We start from the raw sequence: 17990 nt of genomic DNA, 5'->3' as shown, positions 1-17990 counted from the left end.
GACGTTCTTCTGCTCTTATCCTTGCTATTATCCTGTGTGAAAAAATATGACCAGCAATACTCTGAGGATTAATCCATCATTTATTGATTATCTAAAGTAAAGTGAACGACGCGTCAAATCAATAATCTATCTCCGTGGTAGCTTTATTTTGATGACCAGGAGCGAATGTGCATAGTCATGTATACTGTACCATTCTTTAGACTGAGAATTATATAATCCTCGGCTTTAGAACCATCGCTCACAAGATGGCATAGCTGCATGTGCATAGCATAAAACCGTCTCGACTATATTGAGCATGTAGGAAAAAGTTGTCATATTGATTTACGGAATATTCTCGTTGGTCGAGACGGTCTTGTGCTATGCACATGCAGCTATACTATTTTGTGTGCCCTTACACGTAACGAATATACGTAACCTTACACATAAGGTTGAAAATTGTACAAGCAGCTCGTAAAGTGTATGACGCTGCCGGCTGTTAGAGAATATTAGTTATACCTCTGTAATTGTACTGTGTATTGCGGCTGTTGTGCCTTCTTGTTGTTGTAGGTTAAGCCTGCTAGCGAGATATTAACCTCAGGCTATTATGCCAGTCTGTGTACGAAGAAAAACGATTCCACGTACTAATAAGTACGTTCTTACGACTACGTCGGCAGCAGACAGTAAGACGTAAACAGTGAACAAATTGATCAATCACCGTCATCATTATTCTTATAGTAATCGACTGTGATTTGTCAATTTGTTTATTGCTTACGGTGTACTGCCTACTGCCAATCCCACTATAGATGGCCCTTAAAACGCGCACTTAACGTGGATATCAAAGGAGAATCGTGAACACGCTACACTTTATAATAGAGATATGTATTTACAATAGATATGTACACATAATGTACATGGCGGCTTAGGAGTAACGCTCACGCCGACTTTGGTCCTTCAGACTGCCTTCCAGCGAGGGTAAAAAGCGCTCGACCGGAGAAATCGAGAAGGACGATCCGACACAATGGCGGTCTACATCCGACAATAGACTGGATCGCCGTAACTACGTGATATCGACGGTGGTATCCAGCGAGTCGAGTTGGCCGACGTGAATGATTCGCGGAACCGCCGACATTTAACGTTTAACGGCTTTCCTTCCCGTAGTTTCTCTCGATATCTCGTTTTTACGATCCGACTGGGCACGATGAATTTCGGATACTCTATTCGGCGAGATGGTCGAGCGAACGTCGTACCGGGTGGCGTGCGCGAACAAGCAGAGACAATCTCTCGTGAGATTAATATGGACAAGATTTAAAAGATACTAATATAGCAAGAGTTTATAATCTATTGTATCATTTTTTAGATACTCTACACTAATTCTGAACACTCAATGCGTGTTAATAGATTTTCATATGTAAACAAATAAATATCAATAAATATAAATAGATATAAATCGAATAATATACACAACTAATAAATAAATAATAAATAAATAGAATAATACATATAATATATATATAATATATATTAATGAGTGTTTTTCATGTGTAAATAAATAAATAAATAAGGAATAAACGAGGATATACAAGAATCTTAAAGTTGAATAAAAATAAATAACAAGTTTTTAATATTTTCATAAAATCTTTTCGAATGAGAAGCCTGATAATTTTTATCTGGCAGTAATAAAAAGAAACGATAAAAATACTGTATTATATTCGATAATTTGTCTCGATATTATTATCAGTATTATCTTAATAATAATTCGCCTTAAGTTGTAATAAGATAAAAGTAATATTAATGTTTTACTTATTAATTTTCTTTCTTTTTCTGTTATTAAAGGCTGTTATTTTGAGCAGCGAATGTGTCAGATCCAGTTGCTTCATCGCACGCCACTCAGTATGTGCACGTTCTATATATCCGCATGAAATTGTTTCGCAGTTTCTTTTCTGAACTCTCACTTTTAGGCCTGTTAAATGAGGCAGATCAGGTACGTGAGAAAAGGCCTCGTCGTAAAATTTGTACGCGCATTATCAGTGATACAAAAATATCGCTGTCGAGCAGAAATCTCACTGCTCGTTCTCGTAACATCATAGCAAAAATCAAATCTCGATTAGAGAAGTGTCTTAAACGTCGCAGGCTTCTCCTAGGATGCAGGAATATAAAATGTAAATGAGAAGCGACGCTTTTTGGAAACGCGTGAGCAATATTTACACACATCGCTGAGATTTAGAGATAAAAAGAAAAGAGATCACGCCATAAACATACTAACAGTGAAAACACGGTTTCTCATGATTTATATTTGGTCAATTGATGTTGAGGCAACAGCTCCGCCGTGGACGTCAGCGCCTTGACCTTTCTCTGCCTGATCTCTCGCCTTACTTCTCCAATCTGCAGGGGAATTATTCATCAGAAAATAATAGTGGTGATTACGTATAAGATCGATCCAAAGATCAAGAAGCGAGCACGAATAGATGGACTATTACGTAAGCAAGTAAAGACTTTTTGCTAAATTGTAATCATTTAATTTTAATTAAATTAATATGTGTCGCGCGTCCGAGACTCATGAGTACACACGTCCCCGACGGAAATAGTTCTTAAAAGATATTTCCTTTTCCGGCAACAGAAGCATAATCAGTGAGTCCTAATGCGTTTGTTTAATTGATATCTTATATAAAATTCAATGTCTTTTTATGTTACATACCTCGTATACAGCTTCTCTATTAGTATCTTCAACACAGCCACAGTCCCGGATCTTCGGCGAAATTATCGGCTCACTCGTCAGTAAGTTGGCGAGCAAGTGTGTCCTATGTGGAACGGATGATGACGATTGGTGTAATCGTCGTTATCGGGTATCAATCTCGATGGTAGACCTCGCTCGGATACTCTGTTGAATATTCAAGAAATAGAAGTGAAAGAGACCTACTCAAAGTAGGTGTAAGAGTCCATGTTAGATTAGATTTAAAGCGATATGTTTGATATATATATATAAATAGCTAATAAAAATTTAGCAAACCGAAAGAACTCTTAAGTAAGGGGCATTTGCGATGAAATAGTTAACCATTTACCAAGTTAAACAATGTTACGTTAAATATTGTGAAACAATAATATTTATATAAAACTATATTATATTTCTTTAGTAAGTTTTATGTATTTTTTATATTTATATTAATAAATTATTAAGATTAATACATTTATATTTAATTTAAATTTAAATTTATATTTAATTTACTACTGTGTCCAAAAAGTAAGGTGACATTGCATTTATTTCGAAAATTCTTTATTTATTCTTGCAAATCAATTTCGTCCCCTTCAAAGTAATCCCCCCCTGATATAATACACTTATTCCAACGGATTTTCCAATCTTCGAAACAGTTGTAATAATCGATTTCAGGAATGGCCTTTAGCTCCTTCTTCGCAGCGGCTTGAATCTCTTCTATCGACTCGAAACGGTGTCCCCGGAGCCAGAAGTCGCATGGAGCCAAATCAGGTGAATACGGTGGTTGTGGAACGATATTAGTCGAGTTTTTGGCTAAAAAATCACGAATAATCAGCGCAGTGTGTGACGGTGCATTATCGTCACACAGTTAGCCGCTGCGAAGAAGGAGCTAAAGGCCATTCCTGAAATCGATTATTACAACTGTTTCGAAGATTGGAAAATCCGTTGGAATAAGTGTATTATATCAGGGGGGGATTACTTTGAAGGGGACGAAATTGATTTGCAAGAATAAATAAAGAATTTTCGAAATAAATGCAATGTCACCTTACTTTTTGGACACAGTAGTATATTTATATTTATTAATATTTATATGTACTATATAAATTCAATAAAATTGTAGTTGAACTTTAGCAGAGAATATCCATTCATTTCAATTTAAAAATATTTCCATTAAATTTCAGTTGGAACTTAGGGTAAGCTTGTTTCATTTACCCCTTTAAGGATGTCTCGTCGACGGAGGACTTCAAGGGTGCGTTGCCTTGCGGATACGAGGGCAAAGCTTCCAGAATGCGAGGCGGATGTTTCTTTACGGTACCAACGAAGGAGTTGTAGGTCCGGTTAGGCAGGTGTTCGTCGACCCAACCGCCCCGTATCGCAGATCGTCGCTGGCTCGGACTATAACTACCGCTACCAATTTCGCCGAGTACCGGTGCGCTGCTTTGCAGGTTCAAGGCGTTCAGTTGCAAGTAGCCGCCCGCGATGGGCGCCGCATCCTCGGAACCGCCGGACCTGCTCAACCGGCTGCCTAGCTCTGAAAATGTCATATTAATAATTTTGCATTGTATAATTATATCTTTCTTCTAGTTTCACAACTATATTGACTTTTTGAAACGACAATAAAACTTCATTATCTACACTGAGGGAAAAATTACCTTAAAATCAACAAATATTTCTTTGATGGGTGCCATTAACATATTTATTTAAATCTAAATTCTCTTTATTTAAACCAAATATTGTTTACTTAAATCAGGTAAACAATATTTAATTTAAATATAGAGAATTTAGATTTAAGTAAATATGTTAATGGCACTCATCAGAAACATATTTGTTGATTTTAAGGTAATTTTTTCCTCAGTGTATATGAAAACTGAAGGTAGTAATTATACTACACTCTCTCAGTTGAGGTAGATAATAAAATTACCGTTGTCGCAACAATATGCATTTCTCGCATTAATAAGGAGATTGCGCAATTCGCGAGATTCTCTCATGAAGTCATTATGGTAGAATCGGCAACTCGGATGTCCCCTTCAGCCATGGATCAGCTGACTAGAGAGAACCATTCACTGTGAAATCTTACTTCCGCGTCTTTGTTAACTCGATTACTACGCGGTTAATTATTCTTTGCCGTTTTTTGCGAATAGCGAATAAATAGCGGTCATAATGCACGGACATTCAGATGTAACATTGCTGGCGCGAGAAAGCGCAATGACGTTGAATTAAGTAAAAGTTCTAAGGCAATTAAAGTAAAAGTACAATCGTTCGGATATTTTTACTGTTTAAAGGCCGGTTTCACCAACTCCCGTTACGGTCAAAATCTGACCGACGATGTCAGATTCCAACTGATGGACATGAGTTACTTTGTCATTCTTATCCATTAGAATTTTAAGTTGCAATTCATGTCAGTTTTGACCGTAACCGGAGTTAGTGAAACCGGCCCTAAGTGTTTAAATAAGAATAATTGAAGTTTCAATATAGAATGTGTTTTCTTTTTTAAATCTTAAAATTTCAGTTACAACATCCAATCACTTGTCTCTTCATTAACCTATACTCTTTGTAACGCAACTAAATTGCTTTATTTGTCCTAGTAGCACAGTCCATTGTGGCAATATTGGCTACAAGTTAGATCCCAATATACCTAATATTGACTCAGTATTGCAAAGTAGACGCCTTATATCTTATAGTTAATATAGAATTCCGAATATTAGCAATTTATTTGTTACCAATATCGGCTATATTTTAATCTCTTTAGACCTGACTTTTTTTAAAGCAAAAAAAAGAAATGTTAGGAAGTGTCATGTTCGAAAACAATTCGATAGATGGAGGATGTATACAATCTTAGTAATAAAATATACTCAAACCAAAAGTGTATACATGGTTGCTGTCACAAATTCAATATTTTAATTCAGATATTTTGACGTAGTAAACCAGTGTACATTATAATGTGCGTGGGGTCTGAAAGGGTTAAGTTATTATATTGGCCCAATGCACTCCCAATGTATGCCAATATTGGTATAATCATATTGACAATATTGGTACAATTTATTCATATTTTATTTATAACCATTATTAGCTACTTATTGGTTATATAGTCCAAAATATACCCAATATAATCAATATTGGGCCAATGTTATGTCAATAAACTGTATTACTAAAATGCGTTATAACGAAGCAAGATCTTGGTGACTCAATTAATAGGTAGTCAGATGCTCGAAATAACAACGAAAAAACAATGAAATTATTCGTGAGATTAACTATCTTACTATAAAAATAAATGAAGCAAACACACTCTTTTTAGCACACCGAATTTTTGAAAATTTGAAATATTTTAATATAATTGAAATATATTAATTTGAATCTATTAAACATTCATTATGTAAAACACAATCGTTCAGACATTGGTGCGTATGTAAAACAGACATCCAGACATTGTTTTATAAATTTCTTCGCGCTCATTAAATACTTTTTGTAAGAAAATACGAATACGAATACTCAATCATTTTATTTTTTTCTTAAAAGCAGTCTGTGGTTTTTACTTTATATGTTAATCGCGTAAAGAGATTCTATCGATAACTTGGGTTTTTATAACATTTTTTCATAGGACTAAAAAAAAATAGCAACACGTATTATTGATAGCGGCGTTAAAAATAATGTCACCAAATCTGGAATTTTCTGCACTGAATTTCGATATGTATAATACACATGACTTTAATAATGCCTTCCATTTCTGGCTGTAAGACATTTTGTAAATATATGGGTATCATAATTACACATTTTTATATCATAACTGTTGATTTTGAATAAAATCTATATTCAGTCACATGAAGTGCAACAGTAATGGGTCTTCTACAATAAGCTACTAGCAAGCAAATTGACCGATTATTGTTGATTATTGTTGATCATTTTCAAAAATAATTGACTGTGGTTGGTCAACTTGCCTTTAACGATTTATGACTAATGGCTTATTATAGAAGACTCATAATAGTATATATGTGCATTCACCGTGTATAATACCGTTACGTTTACTATGACTGTCGTTGATCTTTTTCAAGATTAACAGTCATGATACAAAAATACGTAGATAAAATGCGCTCGAAATATATCCAGAAGTGAAAGGCATTATTGGGATTCAATGTATTATAGATAGATGAAAATTTAGTGCTTGGAAATAAAATTAAACGACGATCACTGACGAAGGTCATAATATGCCGGTCATGATATGCAAATGTAACTCACCGAATTTTCTGTTCTTCACCTCCCTGGCGTGCGCCAGGAGGGTGTCCACCCTCCTTCTACGGAAGTAAATGTCCGCGATATCGAATTTCTTCCTTTCGCCGCTCCTATTGGTATCCTCGACGTCGTTGTTCTCCTCAGCGATCTCGTCATCGTCGTTGCTGCCGTTGCTGTTGTTGTTGAGATCCGCCTTGGCCGGCGAGATCCCCGCGGGGTGGAGAACGTCCCTCTGCGTCGACACGGGGGCCGGGGGCAGGGGGATATGCGGCGATACGTCTGGTAGACGCCACCGGCCGAGCTCGTCGCACCACGTCGCCGCCGCTCTCACCGCAACGATATCACGAAAGGGACAACCCGGACGGAGCTGCGGCACCATCAGGTCGCACAGCTGCGACGTGAGTAGTTCTCTGCGTAGCAGGTCCCGACGCTCGGCGTCCCATGACGCCTGGAGGTCCGCCGCTTCCGCCTCCAGCTGTTTCACCTTCTTGGTCATCCTCTTCAACGCGTCCTCTGTCGACCTGCTCACGAATGCATTCATTAGGTGCGTCTTGAGCTTGCAGAATGTTAGCATCCAGAATTGCATTATGAGCGGTATTCATAGTCTAATTTTATATTTCAGATTGCTTCTCTCAAGCTAACAACGACAATTTTATTATGGACTCAGGATGTGTAATTACTACCTTTGTAGTTTTTATGTACATAATGTAGTTTTTATGTACATAATGAAGTTTTATTGTTGTTTCACATATAGTTAATATATTTGTGAAACTAAAAGAAAGATATAATTAGAAGCTTACATACAAAAGCAGGGCTGAGGCAGCCCAGCTAAAAAGCTACTTCAATACAATGTAAATAAAATTAAAAGAGGCAAAAAATATAAAAACAAAGTTAGTTGCTAGGATTTAGTATGTATAAAACGACGGATAGAGACGTGCAAGTGAGGTGCTAGGAAGAAGTGAATTATAATATTTGACAGCTATAAAATTCTTTAAATGATAATGACTGCAGTACTTATTAACTGAAGCTAGTATTATAATTATGAAACAAATATAATATAAATACAGTTTAACCTTAGATGCTGTAAGAGTTATCTCGTTAGCTGAGTAGAGTATTTTAAAATAATACAAACTTAAAACTTTGCTTTTTCCGATTTTAAATATAATATTGGACTGTGAATACCGCTCAAATGCATTTTTTTCGAAATGGAACAAAATATCGAGCAATCAACAAACCTTAATTGACCGTAGACCTGGAAGACACTACCGTTGGCGTCGTTGTCCTCGAGGGCTCCTACGAGAGCCTCCAGCCTCTTCCTCCTCCTCTCCCTGCGCTTCTTCAGCTCCGTGTTGCCGATCTCCTCGCCGCCGATCGTCAGTTTCTCTAGCTTCTTCAGAACATCTTGCATCGCTGCCTCCCTTTTCTTCCTGCGCCTCTCCGCTCGCTCCTTGTCCAACTCGTCCAGGACTTGGTTCTCCGGCGTGGCATTGATCTTCGCGACATCATTTAATTCCGACTCGTGACGGGACTTGAGCGCTTCCAGCTCTTCCTTCAGCTTTTGGGCTGACAAGTTCGAGTTCTCGCATTCTTTCCTCAGCTTCTCCACTTCTTCGAGGTATTGCTTCTCCCTTAAACTGTCTGCCTCCTCGTCTGCTTCCCGTTGAGAGTCCGATCCCATGGTCGATTGATCGCTCGAGTGCAGCATCTCTCGCAGACGCTGAAGTTCCACTTGGTACTGCCTCAACAGCGCATCCTTTGGATCCTCGTTCACCACCGGCTTGTTCTTGATGCAACGCGCACGGGCCGCGTAGCGCAGTGTGCTTAACGTCTCTTCAGCGTCGACATCGCTTGGACTTACGCACGCGATCATCAGCGTACGTGCGTTGCCGCCCAAACTGTCACGCAGCAACCTCGTCAGCTTGCTGTCCCTGAAGAATAAACAATATTCTTTTTATAACTGATTGTATATTATATATCCTGAAATTATATAATACATTTATAAGTTCTGTATCTTTCTAATGTGATTCTAAAAATTTTATAAAAACTTCCTAAGTTTCTCTTTCTCACAGTCAAATAATAATCTTCTCTATTTTTTTACATTAATAATACCAGTCTTTCGCGCAAGAATTTGTTAAACACTTGAAATATTTTGCAACTAAGAGGAAGAAATTTATCGTTTGCAGCTGCTTTTGCAATTTTTGTTTCTATAAAATATATAATAAATGTCAAGATCTCCTTGATCTAAATGAGAAAGAGATAATTTGCTTTTACATAACTATGAAGTAAGTTTGTTTTTATATTTTATTTTGTTTGTCGTATATGGCTATGTTTTGTTATTTTCACTGTTTTATACGATAAGACATTAAAATATTTATTTTAATCAATAACACACACAATACACATTGACACACAGTGAGCTCTTAACTAAAATTATATTTGTTTTATAATTATTAATTTTATTAATAAGATAAAAATTTTGAAATTTTTGGAAAACTACTGAAGATTTATTAAAGTTTATTAACAATCAGGATAATTTCTCTTAAGATTTCTCTTATGCAAAAATCACAATTTTATTAAATAAATAATACAATTATAATACAAAAAACAAATATAAAATATCAAGATTCAATAAAATTAAATCTTAATATTTTATATTTGTTTTTGTATTATAATTGTATTATTTATTTAATAAAATTATAATTTTTGCATAAGAACATTTCAAGAGAGATTATCCTGATTGTTAATAAACTTTAATAAATATTCAGTATGTTTTAAAAAAATTTCAAAATTTTTATCTGTGAGATATCCTATGAGCAGACCAGAAAAGAATCTTCGTACCTGTATGGAACATGGCGTCCGTTACCGGCAGCCAAGGCGCTGATGACATTTCCCAGCGCGGACAAGCTGAGATTGATGCTGGCAGCTTCCTTCAAGCGATCGCCGGTTGCGCCGGTTCTGGTCTGTCTTTCGGAGCCGGCGAGATCGACCAAGTGCAGCCGGCCTCTCCTGATGGCGTTGCCGTGTTTGTCATCGTCATTGATGGCGATCGCCTCCAGCGACAACGTCAGCACTGCATGGCTACGCGAACTCGCCGCGTTCATCTTTGTCGCGGCCGCGGCTCTCCTCTGGTCGCCTTGCTGCACCAGCACGGTGCACTCGGCAGCATCCTTCACCGTGACCTCGCGTAAGCCACCAGCGACGTAGGTACCACGCGTCGGGTCCTCCTTCAGTGTCAGACTCTCACCAGTATCGTCTTGCAGCAAGTCGCGCAGCCGCTCGTTGTAGATCTCGAGGTAGCTCAGCAACGCTAAGTACCTGAACGTAAAAATCGGAAAGTTTCTGATTCCTTATCTGGTGGATCCCCCATGGCGCATTGCGTCCAAGCACCCGGGGGCTGCCAAAAAATTGGTGTCGACCCCGGGGCTTATTTGTATTGTTTGCACCAGATAAGGAGGGGCAATGATGGAGACGAGCATACATGGACAGCAGGTCTTAAAGGATAGCAACCTTTGACTTTGAGAGACTGACAGCTGTACCAGTTGGTACAGTAACATTGTTTCTCTCTGTCATCGCCGTGCGCTCGGGATCGCGCCAAAGATGTCGCTTCCGAACGGCATCTGAGCGTTATTTGGGGAGAGGAGAGTGTCGTGAGCGTGGAACGTCAGGTAGCTCAGTGGTTTAGAGCAGTTACCCGGCAAGCGAAAGATCCGGGTTCGAGTCCCGGCCTTGATATTTTTCTCTCTCTGGAACGAAAAGATACGCAGATCTCGAACGCATGGCGTCCCGCCGCCACCTAGTATGCCCTCCTTTTTCTATGGTAGAGCGAAATACGTATACCTGACGTCATTTGCAAAAATACATTTTTACAAACACGAAAGTTACCTTAAAAGACTCTAAAAGACTATCCCAAAATGTGTGCTATGTATGCTAACACTATATGACCTAACCTGCAGTAACATGACCGACTTTCGGCCCATGCGCAGGACAGATACCACTGCGCATGCGAGAATCCAAATATACAGCTACGATGGATCTAACGTTATGGGCGCGAGATACTGGAAAATTATATTCAAGATTCTGGGCGTGCTGTTGAGGGAATGGAGTGACACAAACACGTATTGTCATCCAGGAGACGACGCAGAACGCAATAGACACAACTGACGTCAATTTCGGAAATATTGCTTTTCAAGTACAAATGTTACTTTAGAAAACTCTAAAAAACTATCTCAGAATGTATTCTACATACTAACGCTACATGACCTAACCTGCAATAACATGACCGACATGGGGGATCCACTCTTAAATATATATTTGTAATGATAACCTTATATAAATTTTTTAAATTAAGAACACTTTTAACTAACAATCAAGTTTAATTTAATTACGGATTTTTTTATAAAAAGTAAAAGGAAGAATGGCTAAGTTATTAAAAACACAAAATAAAAGGGTTAGAGATAAGAGCATTTAAGAGCCAGGCACAGATGTAAAAGTGCAATCAATGTATTACAACTATATAAATATATAAAATTTCTTACGTTTCGACCCGATTTGAGTCCTCTTCAGAGAATTAAAAGTTAAAGTTAAAAGTTTTTTGATCTAGTTAGATATTTTTCCTGGTATTTGCGTGCGTTTTTCTTTTTGTGCTTGACCTTTAATGTGCTTTCTTAACTTTTAATTTTCTGAAGGACCCAAGTCGGATCGAAACGTAAGAAATTTTATATATTTGTATACGAGGGTGGTCTGAAAAGTTTCCGACCTAACAAAGATACAAGTCATTTTTTCTGAAAATTGTTTTTTATTTTTCAACATAGTCTCCTTGTAAATCTACACACTTCTCCCAGCGATGCTCCCATCTCTGTAACCCGTCGAAATAGTACTCGGCGTTTTTCTCTGCAAAATAATTGTTCACGAAGGTGATTGCCTCTTCATTTGACGAAAATCTCTGTCCTCCGAGCGCAATTTTTAGATGAGGGAACAAAAAGAAGTCGCTTGGGGCTAGATCTGGTGAGTAAGGTGGATGGTCAAGCAGTTCAAACCGTAATTCGTGGATTTTCGCCATGGCAACCGCTGAGGTGTGAGACGGTGCGTTGTCTTGGTGAAACAGGATTTTCTTTTTCTGCAAATGTGGCCGTTTTCCCGCAAGTTCTGCCTTCAGCTTGTCAAGTAATGATGCGTAGTATGCTCCTGTAATGGTTTTTCCTTTTTGAAGATAATCGATTAAAATAACTCCATGACTATCCCAAAAAACAGTCGCCATCACTTTCCCAGCCGAAAAAACAGTTTTTGCTTTTTTTGGAGCCGGTTCCCCCTTTGCAGTCCACTGTTTGGACTGTATTTTTGTTTCAGGCGTATAATGGTGTATCCAAGTTTCATCTACAGTAATTAATCGGCGCCAAAACTCGGATTTATTGCGCCTAAACTGCTCCAACAGAGCGTTGGAAATGTTCATTCGAACACGTTTTTGGTCTAACGTGAGCAAACGCGGCACCCAACGCGCGGACAGCTTTCTCATGCCTAAATGTTGATTTAATATGCGACAAACACGTTCTTTTGACATGTTCATAACCTCTGCTATCTCTCTCACTTTAATTCGGCGGTCGTCTAGCACCATTTGGTGAACTTTGGCGATGTTTTCGTCGGTAGTTGCAGTTTTTGGACGTCCTGAACGTTCATCGTCTCCCAAGCTCTTACGGCCACGTTTAAATTCAGCGGCCCAAAATTTCACTGTCGTAAATGATGGTGCAGAGTCCCCATACACAGAATCCAACTCATCTTTGATTTGCGTAGGCGTATTGCCTTTCAAAAACAAATATTTAATGACAGCTCGATACTCGATTTTGTCCATTTTCACAAAAACACTCACATCAACTTACTCAAACGACTGTTACATAACAACTGCGAGTCCAAAATGGCTGAAACTTCGGTGAGTAACTGTCAACAGATGAACAACGAAATTCACTAGCTTTTATTTACAAGTGCTGCTATCTTCACGTTGAGGTCGGAAACTTTTCAGACCACCCTCGTAGTTGTAATACATTGATTGCACTTTTACACCTGTGCTTGGCTCTTAAATGCTCTTACCTCTAACCCTTTTATTTTGGATTTTTTGATATCGCCTTGGAAAGTTTCCAGAACTGATCTTAATATCCTTTTTTATGTAATTTATAAATATAATTTTTTTCTCTATTATTTTTCTCTATATTTTTAAATGAAATTTTTAAGTCTTATAATTTCTATTATTGATAGATTTATGATAAATTCTACAGTTTCACGATAATTCTCTAATATAGATAAGAATTCTTCATTTTTGTATTTTTATTCTTTTTTCTAGCAATTTTCCACACAAATTTTAAAGCCAGATTTCCCAGAATCAAATTCCCAGAATCAATTTAAATACTTATATCATGATTCTATAAATCCTATGTGTATGATTCTCAATAATTATCACTTATTATTCTATACAATCACGATGGTGTGTGTGTGTGTATATGTTAATTGCTGCTCAGTCGACTGATTAAAAGTTTCATCGTTTATCATCAGCGAGATCTGCAATTCATTCATGCGTTCTGTATGCAATAATAAAATGCATCTCCTGAGATTTTCTAAAAAACAAATTCTTCTATTGGATACGGGATGCGTTGAGAAAATCTGTTACAATCTTTAATCAACCGACAGCACAAGAAAATGAAGACAAGACGCGATACCTCGTCTCGGAGCTGGCGGTCGAAGTCGCTTCGAACAGATGTTCCAAGGCCCGCTCGATGAAACTTCGCATCGTGAAGGATTTCCCGCAGCCGGTCTGTCCGTAAGCGAACACGGTGCCATTGTAACCCTCCAAAACAGCCTCGACGATCACCGAGCCGACGTTCTCGTACACCGATTCCGTGGTGGCGGACGTGCCGAAGGCGGCATCGAATTGGTAGATCTTCCCGCTTCCGGTGGCAGCGGAATTTTCCAACGTGCAGGATTTCGTGAGCGGATCGATCGTTACCACATTCTATAATAAACGTGACGCAATTGATAAGAAAAAAATAAGCACATAGATGACGGGGATAGATAGAGAACGATCGATATTTTTATCTATCGCATTAACGTTAATTATATCAGCTGGAGAAAGCGTTTCTATTTTTATAACTATCGTTATTCGATATTTGTAAAAGCAAGAACTGCGTTCGTAAAAATAACTTAGGATTTCTATTTTCGAAGAATTTTAATTAGAGGCCTGGCTCTTTCACGTTTTTGACATTTTTACCCGTTGCATTAATGTTAATTGTATCAGTTGAAGAGATAATTCTTACTTCTACAATAATTACTATAATTGTATGATATTTATAAAAATAGCATTTACGATCGGTAAAGCGATTAGAATTCTTACTCCGTTTATGAAGTTTTTTAATTAGAGAGACCTGACTTTCATGTTTCTAATATTCTTATTTGCCGCACTAACATTAATTGTATTAGTTAGAGAGAGAATTCCTATTTTCACAATTACAATTGGGATTGTTCACTTGAGATTAAGCACATTTGTAAAATTGTCCGAAAGGTAACCCTTTCTCCCGATAGTAATTTAAATTTCTATTCAGATAACTTAACATGATTGTTGAGAGAGAATTACCTCATTTTCTGTGAGTGTTGTTATCTCAACAACTATTTATCAGCGATACTAGAAACGAGTTATTTGAGATAACTTCCATTTAACTAATGTTAAAAATGAAGGTAGTGCGGAGGGGTTCTCGTCACAGAATTTTTTTACGAACTAATTTATCCCAACTAACAAAGCTCGGGATATTAATTAAAATTAAAAATTTTTTTATTGTTTTCGTCACATATCGAGCAATGTTCCAATTATTGCATGTATTTTCAGTATGTGAAAGCATTTGTAATTCCGTGCAACCAGTACGATATAAACTTTGCAGAAAGAAATCAGCATTTTGTCGGTAAAGTTTTAATCAGTCAAATGCGAATACGATAAGAATCGCGATGGTGTAATCGATATTTCTCATCTTTGCGCTCAAAGAATGACCCGAATACAAGGTAATCTTATCGCGACGTAAAATCGATGCGAAAATTGTTGCGCATTATGCAGTAAAAAACATACTCGATGACGGACGATATCGGCGTCAATACGGATGACTCACAAATGAGGCGGGTTCCGCGGAAAAAGACAAGTTCCGCGAATATAAAATTCTGTCGTGTGGGAATGCGTAATGCAGTCCTTCCGCGGCACTTGAACGGAAACGCAACTATATCCCGGCTTATGATCAATTATATGCTTAAAAAGTTGCCATAAAGAGTTCGTTAAACGACCGGTCTCGCGCACGGAAGTAGTTGTTATATGTTTAAGTAGCTTATAGCTGGAAGAAGCGCATTCGATTGGTCTCTCCACATATGGAATGTCCCACGATCGTAGAGAAATCAACAATTTATATCGTCATTTAACGTCATTTAATATAGCGAACCTAGTTTGTGTGTGTATGTATATAATTTTTATTTTCTCCTCAAAACCACGTACTATGTATTCTTTCTTTTTTACCTTAATTATATTATTTTAATACGTCATTGCATTTCTTTCTCTCTTTCTCACTATTTCTATAACTTAATGTAGAAATACTGAAATAATTTAATAACTATGTTACATTTTCAGGATTAATCAATTTGAACTTGTTTCAAACGGCTCATTGCTATTGCTGTTGATGCAATTCAAGTTAGTTGTTGAAATTACTTAAGGTAATCTTGTGTCAATATATATATATATATATATATATATATATATATATATATAAAATTAAAACATTAACAATATACTTGTATTTAATATTATTAAAAAGCTTTTAAAATTTTGTTAAAAGATGTCTATGCAAGTTTATAACGTTATATAATGATTATTCGTTCAAGTCTATATTATTCGGGCATGATTCATTTGTTAATTCAATTACAACTAGCATTATCTCATTATAATTGATACTTATCGATCAATTTATTTCTTATTATTTTTTTATTTTTGACAGAAGTTTACATAAACGTTAGTTTTGTCGGTGATCCATTAATTATTTATGAATAAAAATATAAATGATTATGCTTTCTTGTTAGTTTAGTCTCACGTTGGGCTATTAATATAGAAATACATTGAAATAATTGTTAACATAGTGTTACAGGTTAAAACAACTTAAATTCAAACTAAATTGTATAGTTTGCATTTAAATTTCAATTGAGATAACATAATTATTGAGAGAGAATGATCTCAATTTCTGTGTATTGTATCTCAATAACTAATTATCTCAATAACTAATTATCAGCGACAACAAGAGTCATTTGAAATAACTTCGACGGACGCTAAAAGCGAAGGCAGCGCGAGCAGGCGACGGTTGAAATTTTCCTCGGGGGAGAAACGCAAACGGGAATTGCAGCTCCATCGACCGTCAACTGCGAGGCCCGATTCCCGCGTCGCGTTTAACGCTAAACATGCTCGTACCATTCTCGGCGTAGGATAACATTGATCTTCCGTTAAAGGAACGCCGGACGAATATAATACGGCCGCGTTTAGCGCTAAATGTGGAGCGCGATATAGCGTGGCCGGTGATAAGAGCGTTAGATACTCGATACTTGGGAGTGCGCATTGACACACTGCCTTTCTTTCGCCAGGCCATGCTCCGTACCACATCGTATCGCCTCGCAGATGTAGGCATACGCTGTAGGCGAATCGCATCGGGCTGACATTACCTACGTCCATGCATAAACTATTTAACGATCCGCGAGGACACCGCGTGGGTGCACGCTGCGGTGTCCGTCATGTATGCGCGCGGTGGTGTCTAGACGAGTCCTGAATTTCGCGCTGCCTTCGCTTTTAGCGTCGATCGAATGTAAGTTGTTTTAAATGAAATCGTTCTTCTTACACGGAGAAAAATAATTTGCTGGCCCTGCAAATTTTCTGCTGGCCTAGCAAAATTTTTTCGTTATTATATGGACAGCAAAAAGATTTGCTAAGAGTACTAATCACTATTTGCTGGATATAATTTGCTGAATCTACAAATTATTTTGCTAAGAGCAAAATTATTTTTCTCCGTGTATTGTCGCTGATAATTAGTTGTAACAACACACGGAAATTGAGGTCATTCTCTCTCAACAACTGTGTTATCTCAATTGAAATTTAAATTCAAACAGCGCAGTTAAGTCCTGAATTTCTCTGTGCAAGAACACCTTCGCGATTGAGGCTTCTGGTCCGTCGCCGCGGAACCTGATTGACGATGTCAGAGGCGAGGGGATACATGCTCAAAATTCCTGCAAAGTATGACAAAAGAAATTCGAACTATGATGCGCAGAGCGGAGGCGCTGCATGCAACGCAGATAAAAGAGCACGGCGTTTCGCGTACAACATTTACGCGGCGTTTATCGATGCCGCGCGGCGAATATGTGCCAAATCGATACCGGCTAAGTCACTCTTTACCATCTTTCCTGTAAATGACGACACACGTGCTGCACGTATATCTATATGTTACCGTCCATCTACCCACACGCGGCTGTCCGTGTGCACGTGAGTGTGTGTATGTGTTTGTATTCGCCGTCGCTCTTACACTCTTTTATCTCTTTTTAGTGACGCGACGCCTCACGCGAGCAGCGTTTCGCATGGATCCTTCGAACCTTTGTGAATCACGAATTAATTCAATTCGCAGAAAATCTTGTTTTCTATTCAATTTTTGCTCCTAGCAGTATAGACATGGCATCTGATCTCTTTTACTTAATTTTCCAAGAAATAAAAATGTCACTTCAGAGAAATAATTTTTTTATATGCTGCATTATTTTTAGAGCAAATTATATTCTGCATAATAATTTTCGACTTTTCATATATCGTAATAATGCACGAGAATATTTTGCATAATCCACTTTTGTGATACATACACGGAGAAAAATAATTTACTGGCCCAGCAAATTTTTTGCTAGTCTAGCAAAATCTTTTCGTTATTATATAAACAACAAAAAGACTAAGAATATTAATCACTATTTACTGGATATAATTTACTGAATGTACAAATTATTTTGATGTAAGAATTATGATGGATTTATATAAGCAGTTGCA

At 37.5% G+C, this 17990-nt stretch overlaps 1 protein-coding gene across 2 annotated transcripts in view; it reads right to left on the bottom strand.

The window, feature by feature from the left end:
- Window positions 1-395: 395 nt before the first annotated feature.
- The window catches only part of LOC116848204 (osmotic avoidance abnormal protein 3-like), a 28440-nt gene continuing 10845 nt past the window's right edge, over window positions 396-17990 (bottom strand). For both annotated transcript variants that reach the window (XM_032824053.1, XM_032824054.1), the window contains exons 3-9: window positions 13621-13913; window positions 9755-10231; window positions 8152-8844; window positions 6923-7437; window positions 3902-4220; window positions 2675-2857; window positions 396-2361 (exon numbers count right to left, since the gene is read on the bottom strand). In XM_032824053.1, coding sequence (XP_032679944.1) covers window positions 2752-2857; window positions 3902-4220; window positions 6923-7437; window positions 8152-8844; window positions 9755-10231; window positions 13621-13913 — 2403 coding nt within the window. In that variant the 3' untranslated portion in view covers window positions 396-2361; window positions 2675-2751. The remainder of the gene's footprint in view (window positions 2362-2674; window positions 2858-3901; window positions 4221-6922; window positions 7438-8151; window positions 8845-9754; window positions 10232-13620; window positions 13914-17990) is intronic.

Source organism: Odontomachus brunneus, unplaced genomic scaffold (assembly GCF_010583005.1).
Source record: "Odontomachus brunneus isolate Ranch 3 - 2012 unplaced genomic scaffold, Obru_v1 Obru_scaffold_091, whole genome shotgun sequence".
NCBI classification, from domain to species: Eukaryota; Metazoa; Arthropoda; class Insecta; order Hymenoptera; family Formicidae; genus Odontomachus; species Odontomachus brunneus.
This window is presented reverse-complemented; position numbering and strand designations above follow the sequence as displayed.